Genomic DNA, 12,873 nt, shown 5'->3' on the forward strand with positions numbered 1-12,873 from the left:
GGAAAAAATATTTTCTTTATAATAAAAGGGTAATTTTTTAAGATGTAACAATGTAACAGTTGAAGTAATACTGCAGAGTTCACTATCAGAAATAATCATAATAGAATTTAGTTTACCCACTATCTCAAACTGCTTAGAAAATCATATCTCTCATAAGACATTTTTTCACTGTTTTAAAGAAAATAATTCTTTGTGTTACAGAAACATTACTACTGTATTTTTTAACGTGCATGCTTCTTTTTAGATGATGTCAAAAACCTAATAAATTTCATTATTTATTTGTTTAGTATTTATTGTTTAAACCTTGCAGTTTGATTGTTTAGCATGCAAGTTTTTTTTTTTTACTTTATCCATATCTTTTTTAAACATAGTGCTATTATTGTTGGCATTTTTTATATTTTAGTGAGGTAATGGATTCTGAAGTTATTGTGACCAGAGAAGAACTGAAGGCAAAAGAAATTCCAGATGTGTTGCCTCAGGAAATCAAGAAAGTTGTTACAGATGTAAGTACATAAAACTAAATAATGTCATTATTTTACCGTGAAGTAAATGGTATATTTGTTTAGACTTATTTCTTTCACCTTGCAGAGTTTTAGAACCGTTTTGCAGTGTACTGAACATAATGAACTGATAAACATTATTTTTGTGCCTAAAAGAATAAAAAAGAAGAAGGAAATAACACACAGTGAATTAGTATACTTGAATGTGTGAAAGGCATGAATGCTGTTATGAAATAGTGTTGAAGATTAATAATTGGCATTTTTCTATGAAAACACCTTAAGTCTTCACTCCATGATTTATCAACATAGCCGCACACAGAGTAGCTACAATTTTTTTACCTCGGTCTCACTGGGGTGTAATATTTAGACAAAATTGGCAATAGTTGAAAAATTAACATTGTATTTTGCAGTAAAGAAAAATAACATTAACACGTTTCATCAGTCAGTATATGTCTTTATCATTATTTACGCTTTTGTGAGACTGATTGGGATGAATATTTAACCTCCACTCCCCCCCTCCCTTCTCAGTTTTTCCCAATTTATAATGATCATAGTTGACAAATATTTAAATTTTAAAGTCTTTTCTTAAGAATTAGGGTATGTTCTCTCTTATAAATTTTAATACACTCCCAAGTATAAAAACATTTTATGTTAAATTTTGCAGTTTTAACTAAATTCTAGACTCAGTCCAGTGTAGTTTTTGTGTGTTTATTATTGATCCCTAGTATGTTTTGTTACGCTTGGTTCACTTCAAAGATATAATTATGGGGGAACTTGGGCCAGAACGGGATAGTTATTGTTTTGGTAACAATACATAAGTACTTGGGTACAATAAATACAATTTGAAGGTAAAAAACACTAATTTATTATTTTTTTGAGATTGTAATTAGCATTCTGTCAATCTGCAATTTTTCACTCCATTGAAATCTTTTAAAAAAAAAACACACTGTGATTGTTTTTTTCCCGTTTTGTATTTACTAGGTGGGTCAAAAGGTATGCACCGGTTTTGAAAGGTTATTAAACAAAAAGGAGCAACTTACAGAAATTAGGTTAATTTTATTGGAATCAGTATACATCCCCATTTTTTTTATAATAAGTTCTGAAAGATTACATCAGGAAGATGGTGGCTATCAACAATGATACATTGATGGAGTTGATTTCAGAACTTTTTAACTGCTTTTCTACACATTTTGAGGAGTGTAGTGGTGATTTCCTCCCAAATTTACATCTCACTTTTTCCAAGGTGTGAGGACAATGTTCAAAAACCTTTTCCTTGAGGTTACCTCACAGGAAGAAGTCACAAACACTTAAATCCAGTCAGTGCGGGTCTCACTTCTTCCTGTGGGGTAACCTCAAGGAAAAGGTTTTCAAACATCGTCCCTCACACCTTGGAAGAAATGAAGATGCAAATTCATGAGGAAATCACAGTTTTACCCATACGTGCCGAAAAGCAGTCAAAGAGTTCCAAAATCACCTTCATCAATGTATTGCGGCTGATGGCCACCATCTTCATGATGTGATCTTTAGAACTTGATAAAAAAAATTGGCATGTATACTGATTCTAATAAAAATAAACCTCATTTCTGTAAGTTGCTCCTTTTTTTTTAATAGCCTTTCAAAAACAATACACACCGTTGCCCCATCCTGTATATTTACTTAAAAATTTTGTTTTAAATGTAAATGTATTCTTTGTATTCACAGTTTATTTGTGTCTTTGTTTACTATTGTAGGTTAAAAGTGTTAACACTATAGAAATTGGCTTAATTTTTTTATTTGCTAACTGGAGCATATGTTTTTAGTAAAATTTTCATGATGAGAATATAATGTCAAAACCCAATTTTTATTTGTGTAAATTTATCTGTTAGAGTAAATTTTTCACAAATTATATATATATATATATATATATATATATATATATATAATTTTATATATGTATTTTCTAGTGTTTTTTGCTGACCTGATTCACCCTACTTAGTTACTGTATTTGCCGTTAACCTTGAGCGAATAGGATCAGTTGCTGTATTTGATATATGACATCATTGCTTGTAACAAAATTTGTTTTGTGGGTGTAACTATAGTAAACTAACCAAACTTTTTTCAGATAATATTATTATTTTGTATTTTTTTACTGTTGTGTTCTTAATTGATTGTTTTGCATTTTGTGACCTGATTCAAATCATATTACCCTAAGTGTTCTATAATATGATTAATAACAGACATAAAGTAACACATCAATTCAAAGTTGGAACTTGCTATCGCATTTGGTATAATAAACCATGCATGTGATCTTACCTTTAGTCAATATGAAAACAAATATGTTGAACTTTCTACACATTCAATGTATTCAAATTAACTTAAATTAAATTTATAACATCAGAAAGTTATTACAACCTTTAATGTTTGAGGCTTGAGGATAATAACTTTTATGTATAATTGTACGATTTTCATTAGGTTATGGCATAAAATTTATGTTACAAAGTGGGCAAACCTTAATACTACCAAAACAGAGCCAGTAAGTTATGATGCGATACATAAGTGGTAGCAGTTTGTTTCTGCAAATATTGAACACACACAAGTTGTCAGCTACTAGTTACTAACTGACAGCAGAGATGATCTTGGGCATCGTCTAGACCTCTGGTTCGTCCTCTCGATGGTTGGAGTGTCGATGAATAGCTGAAAACTCTATTATGAGATGTGTTACTGGAATGAAGATAAGATATCCATGATTTCCATGGCATCTGAAAATTCTATAGTTCGAAAAGAGCTCACCATTGTCGACCTCTTGGAAATAGGCTCTTCTTCGTCGTATTGTTGCACTATTCAGTGATTGTGACCGATGCAGTAGGAATACAGGGAACGTCATAACTCCCTAAATCTGATGCATAAAAATCAGATATTCCTAATCCTTGAACCTTCCTGAAGAGCTCTAATTATTGATGCGGTCAACGTGAATCTTCATCTTTCTCGTGCGGGCTCCTCGTGCGGGCTCCTAGGATTTGAAAAGCCACTCACACAAAGAAACGTCTTGCGTGTATTTCTATACTTTCCCTATTCTAAAATGGAAAATTCTCTAACATAGCTTGTTCTGACAACCAAGGAACAAGTAAGCTATGATAAATACTACAGACTAAAACTAATAATAATAATAAAACCTTGGAAAAGAGAGGAAAAAACTGAAGATATTCATTTGGTGCATGGATTTTCTAAAACAGAATAATAACTCAAATAAATATGTAATCAAAAAAAAATACTCCCTACGTCAAACTCTAGATTGAATGAAATAGCTCTTACGAAGGTTGCTCTCTTCACCATTACATAATTGGAAACATAAAAAATTACTGTAAAGAAACTGACTGTTTACAATGTAGGTACAAAATTTGACAGCCACGTATTTCTTTTGATAATGTCAGTTTCTTAATTACTGCAAAGCATTTTCAACATTTTTGCCCTTTCATAACACTTAGGTGCTATTTAGGAATTTCTACAGTGAACAAAATGTCCTGCAAATGCACTGTAAATTGAACAATAAACTTGATTTTTCTTAAATGTTGAAACCTACTACACTAAATAATAATAATAATAAAAAAATCCTCAAAATTAGTTTCTATAAAAAACATGATCTGAAGACTCATTGGACCCTTTGTGCATTAACCATTGTAAAAATATGTCTTTGTTAGCACTAATACACTCAATTCTGCCAAGTAATAATTTTTAGAGAAACTGTATTGCTTTATTTTATACACTCTGGTTATTTTGCTGTTATTTATGCAACCATGCATCACACAGTTTGAACATTTTGTCATTTCATACTATCAAACTACCATTAATACCCATGCTAGATTAGCGCCAATATTTCCTGCAGTAGCTCCAATGTCATGTATGCGCGCAGAATGAGATAAATTTGTCAGCGGATCGGACAGGCATGTATACTTAGGCAATGGCCAAACTCTCTTGCTCTGTCTGCAGTGTAGAAACAACGGAGAGGGGTAAACCTCAACATAATTTCTTGGAATTGGCGGTGAACACATATGGTTGGTGTCAACATGAAAGAAAAATCATGGGGGTGGAGTAAGAAAGGTTTGAGAAGGCAGCAGAACAAAGACAGACAGACCTGGCCGTAGGCGTGCGACTGCTGTGCCATCCTACGAACGGCTGAAAGTTTTCTTCATTCTTGCCCTATGTTTCTGTAAAAAAAAAACCTTTGATATGTTAGCTTTGGAAATAAATTGCAGTGGGCAAAGTTCATAATACATCACAATTACCATATAACTTAAAAGATAAAATGTTATACCTTTTCCTACCCTTAGAGAGAATGCATCAGCCCACTAATCTGCCATTCCGTATGCTTGGTATTGAATTGACTTTCTGTTACTTCTTTGTAGAATCTAATGACATTTCAATCCATCCATAAAATTAAATTCTTATTATGTGTATTTACAATTTAAATAAATGTACATAACTTATCAAAAAAACTCTCTTCAGCCAAAATCAGTATCAGTTAAAATTTCCCTGAATTTTACTTTATATGCTTCATTAAATTCTCCCATACAAGTCTAAATATATACAGTATCACAAATGCTTTGAGGATACCCACTTGCAAGTTCCATTGTCCGCGCACTTATCAATGCAACACTGTCCAGTCATTACACCAGTTCACACTTGCATGTGTATAAACACTATCTCATAGTTCAATCAGATTATAGCCCTTCATTTGAGACACAATTCAGTAGCAGCTCTGCGTGTAACTTATTTGGCTTAAAATAGAATTATCAGGCCATGCAGCAATTTTGGGCATTCTATCTTTAAAGTTTTCAGAAGGTATAAAATCCATTGGGTATGACATATGTCTTGGTCAAAATCACACCTTTCAGTGGCTTATATTTTTGTATTGTGTAGTGAAGGCATACATTATCTTCATTCATATGTGTTTAGGATGCACCGGAAGTCTTATCACTCGTTCTGTAGGTGTGACTTGGCAGTGCTTGCCAGCGCTGTGCAGGAGATACCCTTTCTCCACTGTGGGTCAACAATGGCAATATGCAGCTTACAACTGATGTCCATTGGAGTGTTTTTAAGTTTACATATGCACATTACAACGTTAGTTACTGTTTGAGGTATCCTAAACTATTATTATTTTTTTTAAGGAAGTAGGAAATTTAAAATTGTGTTTTGAGTGTGCTATATGTACTTACAGGGAAACAGTGTGCTAATCAAAACAAAATGGACTACTGTTTTTATCAAGAGACTGCTCCCGTTAAAATTAATTTACAGTACTAATTATAATTTGAAATACAAAATTAATGAATGTTTCAATTAGTTTTTGGGACTAAACATCCTAAAAATTATTAACGGTGTAAAAATATCACAGACTGCACTGTTTACATAACATGCCTTGGGTGTAACATTTCCTTACTAAGAAGGCACCAACAACATTTCTCAGTTACAAGTAGTATTTTTATTAATTTAGAGGATATTTTTCAATTCTAATAAGATTTAAAGGAAGCATAAACCTAACATTTTCTAAACAAAAAAGGTTATATAACCTTCAGATGTAATTCTAGACTCCGTTTTTTACTAAATCCATGTCTGCCGTGAATCTCTTACCTTATAAATTGTCATTAGCTCATCCTGGATGGCGCAAGGAAAAATACCCCCCTTAAATTTTTGTCCTTACTCACTAGAAGCTGCTGCTGACTTGCAGGATGGCATAATTTTAACTTAGGTTGTATACATGAGTGTTGAAGATATTTCTGTATAATATAAACCGCTGTCCTATGTTAATTGTGCTCAAGTAAATACGCAATGATGGAAGTGAACAGCCATTAAGGAAAGTGTAAACTTTTATTGATTCACCGTAATGTTAATTTGCTGCATTGTGTTAATGTTACACAAGTGCTGTTGCCACTGTGCACTCACAAAATAAAAAGTCATATAAATGAAAAGCAGCACTATTTAAAATCTATGACCATACTACTTCAAATCATACAGTAATTTATTGGTGATTTTACTTCAAAAACATGCAAATTGAAGAGCGTTACTTTGAGGGATAGGTGTAGTAGTCTTTTTCCTGCCGGGTACTTAGCAGAAATGTCATTCATGCATCTGTATTGTTTGCAAAAATAACAATTTTTGTTAATGTCTTAAGTTGTTTATATTATTCCTTATACTTTAATTAATTGTTTGTGAGAAAGCAATTTGGTGTTTACAGGTTGGTAAAGAAAATGACAACAGTTCCGAGTCTGAAGCTTCAGTAGGGCAGAGTACTAAAGATTATAAAACAAAATCAAAGGCCATAAAAAATGCAAGCTCAGATGATGAAATGAAAAAGAAAAAGAAGAAGAAAAAGCCAAAGGAAACTGGCAATGATTTAGATGAGGTACATTTATGCTTTTATTTGTATGTCTTAGGTAGTAACTATTTGAAGAAATATATTTACTTGTTATGGTTATTTCATGTTCTTGGTTACTGGTTCCAGTTCTTGAATTTGGAATGGAATTGGTAGTTGAGCTTGATATAAAGTTAAAGAATTTTTAAAGGATATGCTTTTGATTATTGTGGTCAATCACTATGGCAAATATTAATGTCCTTGCCTTAAAATTTCCAGCAACCAAAATGAGACAAATGTGATTGCTTAGGTTCGACACACTGATAAATTATGGCTAACAGAAAATACAAACTATGTACGTTTCATTACATCCATAATTTAAGAAATTAATCCAGACATTACACCTGCCTGTTCTTTCTTGTAAAATTGGATAACACTAAGAAGTAAGTACATACTTTTATAAACTTTCCAAATCAAAACTATAAATAACTCATTGAGGTTTTCACTCTTTGCACGTAGTTTGTTTGGTGCACAATATAAATAATGGCCAGCTTTCATCCGCGAATTCATCACGTATAAAGAAAAGAAACTTGGGATTATAAGTTGGTTGGTTGTTAATATAGGGTAGGAACAATGGCAACAGATTTAACAGCATAGTGACAAGTGAAAACACATGTGAACACAAGCAGTGACTTTTTTTCTCTTGTAAATGGCATGGTTTGTTTAGATTAATTTATATGTACATCGTTTTTTTTTTTTGCTGTTGTTTGCAATTAAATTTTGAAATAAATATGCTCCATATTTTTTGATTACGTAAATAGTGTTGATGTAAAAATTTTCATTTAAGCTTTTCAAAGTACACTATGGACTAAAAGTTTATAACCAGGTAAAATCATTTTTGAAATATAACATTTTAATTTGTATGATATTTAAGTTAATGGTTAAACTTTTGAGTATTTTGTAATAGTTTGGTTTTGTAAATTACATTTTGCAGGCATCTGAAAGTGAAACATCTTTGAAAAAGAAGAAGAAAGAGAAAAAGCATAAGAAACACAAAAAACACAAAAAGCGAAAGAAGCAGAAAAAACACAGGCATGAAGAAAGTGAAGTAAGTGGTTTTTTTTATTCTAGATGATTTCCTATTCATACTTGTGTTGGCTAACTCTAGCTTAACAAGGGTTCAGGGACAGCAAGCTCGTTTTTCAGTAGACATTAAGCTCGTTTTCAGAAGACATTATTATTATTTTGCCAATATTGGTTAAAGTGCACACAATGAATTACGATCATTACAATATTATCATAAAGCGGCCAAAGGCATGTTCTGTTCCAGCTGTGCTCTCCTCGCTGGTGCGGTATCTATCAACAAATGGTATATGATTAATAGCAATCATTTAAAACATAAAGGACAATTAGACATTTAAGCACTAAGAAGCCAAAACAATACGTTTATTTTATGAAGCACTAGAGCCACCTTAGTGAATTTAATAATGCTCGCTCAGAGTACTCATCGAAGATATATGGTTCTCTAGGCAAGTTTACACTTCTAAAATAAACAACTTGAGGCTTGAATGGTTACTGACACATTTTCTCATGTGGCTAGTCCAGCTCAACTTTTTCATCAATCACAAGCTGTACTTAACTGTCTAATATATTATGAAACGTCTCTTTATTTAGGCTTTTTTTGACTCGTGAAAAATACTACACCTCCAGAGGGGTCAGCAGTCAAAAATATGGTCATTCACATTTTGTATTGTTGCTGGCAATAGTCCTTGACATCCACCCTGGCGTCATGCAGGCTGCTCGATCTGCTGCTCACCCTGCCGTCGTGGACTCGCTTGGCACAGGAGGTGACTCGCTGACCTTTCCCCCCGGTAAATCAGAGCATGCTGCAGCCTCACTCATACTGGGGTAGCCCTGGAGAGCCCAACTTGCCCTTTGCTCAACCCTCCGCGCCAGTCGTCCTGTTGTCTGGGTGGCGAATTCAACTTGCACCAGCTCCTAATCACTGGGTTTGTCGTGATGTGGGACTGGGTAGAGAGTCTAATTCACCCTAGCTGGGATTCACTGCCTCTGTCATGCTGTGATGCACTATTCGATCCTGTCGCTACTCGCACCCACACTCGCTGGGTCGCTCGTGGGTCTCTCCTGGGATATATGCCTTCACCAGCGTACAATTTCAGTCACACGAGCACTTGCCCGTTTACCAACTAGCTCGGGTAGTCTGGGACTCGAACCAGGCACCTCCTCAAGAGTCAAGTCTTGGCATCACTCGCGACTTAATACCGCGGTGATCCCTGCTGCAGGTGACCACACGTAACTCATTTTGATGGCAACTGGTTCACAACTGACAGCAACATGGTGTAGTTTCTTGACTTAAGATCGAAGTAGAGTGACAACAGTCGCACCTTGGGCTCTATACATACCCTGAGCGCACGCTATTCCATACATGGTTGAGTGTTTGAGAATGTTCTTCTAGCGCCCCGGTGTCAAACACATTCACCCAAGGCTAGGCAGGAAAAAAAACTAGTGAGTTGGGTAGCTAATGTAAGACGAAACTGATTGCTAATCTTCAAAACACTTAAAACTTATCAGAAAAGTCTTAAGCTGGTAACATAACATCTTAACAACTTCATCAATATGAGACTGTTAATATACAACAAGAATCCGTACTTTTAAACTAGACACATGTGTATTTCAGAATACAAGATTAAACTAGCTAAGTTACACAATTTTATTATAACTTTTTGTATTAGAAACATGACATTTAAATTTATAGTCCGGCCCTGGTTACCAAATCATTAAGCCTGTGCGAATATCGGTTTTTTAGTTCGAATTGAATTCGAATACGAATACCAAATTATTCTCGAATACGAATATTGAGTTCGAATAATTGGAATGAGAATTGAAATCCCATAAAACATGTTATATCACATCACATTACAATATGATAATAGGTACATTTTTACTGATACAATGTATGTAGAATCAAAAAACTGACAGTACTTAAAATTTTAAGGTTCTCCAATTTTATAATTAGTTTGTATTAAAAAGAGTCTTGTCACATCACTACATATTAGCTAATTAAAATTTTTGTGGAGAAACACAAGCTGCTCTACATTTTCGGGGAGTAGACTCTCTCTTCTACACGTCACAATGTTGCCAGCTGTTGAGAAAAGTCTCTCACTGCACACTTGTGTGGCAGGTATAGACAAGTACTTTCTTGCTACCACAGCTATGTTTCGGAAACAAGTGCGCCCCTTCTCTGACCAGAAACTGAAAGGATTTTCATTCTTTGGGATTAAGGGTGCTGCCAGATATTCGTTTACTTCTCCTTGGATAGTTTCTTCGTAGCTTGCAAACGTAGACTGAGCTGCTGTTGAAGGTTTCACGTAGGCCCACAGAGATGACTTCTTAATAAGCAATTCACTTGTAGCCTCACTTGTCTCAGTTATAGTTTCAGCTACTGTGTTCAGCTTACACAGCTTACATAACTCCCTGCACAAATTTTCAACCCATATTTTTTTTAAATTTTCATCCTCAATTAGTGAATCTTTGAACTGTGGATCTACCATCATAGAAAGCACATTTACTTCACAATCTTGGTACACCATGTAACGTGATCGCAAGCTAAGTATGTTCTTGGCAAGAGTTTTTTTTTTTTGACGCGCGGGACAGGATAATTGCCTGAGCTGTCACTACACGAGGAATTTGGGAAGGGTGGGAAGGGTATGGATAGGGGGGGGGGGGGGTTGCCGCCTGCATCCGGTCGTTTACTGTGTATTATCCTATTGAAAAACATTGACGTAGCATGTTAGGCTTTTGGAGTATTTGCTGTGAGTATGTGGCCAGATGTTTTCCACATGGTCTGTAAAATTTTCTTTCTCTTTGCCGTCACGTTCGGAACAAAATTACAGTGCCGACAAACCATGTTTCACCCTCTAAACTGAAAACTTTCACCTATAACGTCCCGGTTGTGTAGATTTTACAGACACGTATTTATCTTTATCAGTATGCTGACAGTTCAAATCGATTTTAAACGACCTGACGACATTTTTCTATATAAAATACGTTAGTTATCGCTCCTAATTACTGTGTTCAAACGGGCTTTACGTTGCCAGATGTAGTGGAATAACTCCACATACATAACTCTAAAACATTACGAAAATCCCGCGGAACTTTTGCCCCCGCCCAACGAGAGAAACCTCCGTGATCCCGAAATGTTTCCCGGTTTCAGTGATCCCGCTCAGCCTTTTTCGTAAATGACTGAATATTCGTTTTTTCGAAGTGTTAGTATTCGAAATCAAATCGAATACGAATAATAAACTATTCGTTTTGATATTCGAAAATTCAAATATTCGCACAGGCCTACAAATCATAAATCATAGACACCTTAACACCTTAATGACATCAATATGGCTTCTCTACCATTGTGTCCCAGTTGGTACCTTTTGTCACCGGAACTTCGGGTAATGGCTTCTTGGCAAACTAAATTCCAACCACTGCATCTATATGTTTAATCGCATTCCAGAATGTCTAAGGAAATCCATTCCCACCATAACATCGAAGATTAGTCCATGGATGACGGCAAAATTAAATTTCCAACAAAATTTTCCTATTTTGAATAAATTTACCATTTGGGTATAAATTTACCATTTGGGTATTGGTGGTAATGATTCCTGAATTTGCTAAACTAAAGAAAATACTAATCCCTTTCGGGTACTCCCTCAGCAATTGGTTACAGCACTCATGATTACTTAAACTCCCTGTTGAGCCTGTGTCAACAAGTGCTTTCAACTCTCTCCCTCAGACGTTTATTTTTACGCTGGGTAAAGTCTCAGGTTATTTGTGTTTTCCTTTAATTTTTTTATTCCGTGTCCTACCCTGTAGGACATGACCTCCTGACATGCCCCTCCTTGCCACACTGAAAGCAGACTATTTCCCTACTTCCTGCAAAATCCATGGTAGGCTGCACCACACCGTTTTGGCTGTCATGAGTACCAATGTCAGAACGAGCTGTATGTTCCATGACTTGTTCACTCGATGCCTTTTTAGGCTTAAAATAACATTGTTTAGTTAAATGGTTATTTTTACCAAACATATAACACTGCTTAATATTTAGGCCGCGAGGCTCGTGCCTTCCTACAAGTTCAACCTCCCAGGCATTATTCACCATGTTTCTCGCTCCCGTGTTTACCGATATGGAAATATAAAAGACATAATGTCCTAAATGATAAAATACCTCCAAAATATATATTAATTGAAGTAAATGCTAATGCCATGTATATTGTCAAAATAAGGTTCTTATATCTTGGGTTAACCCAACAATAAAATATCATGTTTCCAGTGTTGTTCAAAACAATTTAGTAATTTAAGAATATTTTTTTCTCTGTTTTTAAACGTTACAGTAGGTATTTAACATATCGGGGGAAAGAGGGTCTGCATCATTATAATCTTATTAATTATTGAATGATAACTCTTTGATTGCAATACAACTTTAAACATTAACTTGAAATAACAAATTTAGAAAATGTGCACTTTTTCATTTTAATAATTGAGCATTTTCGTTATTATATTTTTGTTTTTAAAATATGCACATTTAAAAAATCTTGCAAGTTATTGAGGAATACTAATATACAACATGGATTCTGAACCAAAATATTTCTTACATTATAAAAGTAATAAAACTGATCACTGTAGTCTACAACTGTAATTTTTTAATAACTATTTCAGATCTTTGCTGCTTTTCTACCTGAAGTGGACACCAGAATACTTGCTTGATATTTATCGTGTTTTAACGCATAATTGTCTCACATTTTATACTAAAATCAAGTTTGAAAAGTAGGGGTGCGATTTATATGTGATAAAAACATTTTTTCTTAGGCAAAGTCATTCATAAAAATCAAAACTATTCTTGAAAAGAACATTATACAAAAGTACGCCAATAATTTAAATAAATAATTATGCAAAAAAAAATATTTTGTTCAACTTTAAATAGAAAAACGAAAATCATGACCCGAACGTGAGCTGAAACTAACGCATAACTTTCGC

At 34.3% G+C, this 12,873-nt stretch overlaps 1 protein-coding gene across 2 annotated transcripts in view; it reads left to right on the forward strand.

Annotated features, from left to right (window-relative positions):
• LOC134529502 (serine/arginine repetitive matrix protein 1-like) overlaps positions 1–12,873 on the forward strand; it is a 155,697-nt gene that overhangs the window by 120,011 nt on the left and 22,813 nt on the right. For both annotated transcript variants that reach the window (XM_063363651.1, XM_063363652.1), the window contains exons 15-17: positions 404–503; positions 6,709–6,876; positions 7,820–7,933. In XM_063363651.1, the coding sequence (XP_063219721.1) occupies positions 404–503; positions 6,709–6,876; positions 7,820–7,933 (382 nt within the window). The remainder of the gene's footprint in view (positions 1–403; positions 504–6,708; positions 6,877–7,819; positions 7,934–12,873) is intronic.

The sequence above is a fragment of the Bacillus rossius genome, chromosome 2 (genome assembly GCF_032445375.1).
Source record: "Bacillus rossius redtenbacheri isolate Brsri chromosome 2, Brsri_v3, whole genome shotgun sequence".
Taxonomy (NCBI): domain Eukaryota; kingdom Metazoa; phylum Arthropoda; class Insecta; order Phasmatodea; family Bacillidae; genus Bacillus; species Bacillus rossius.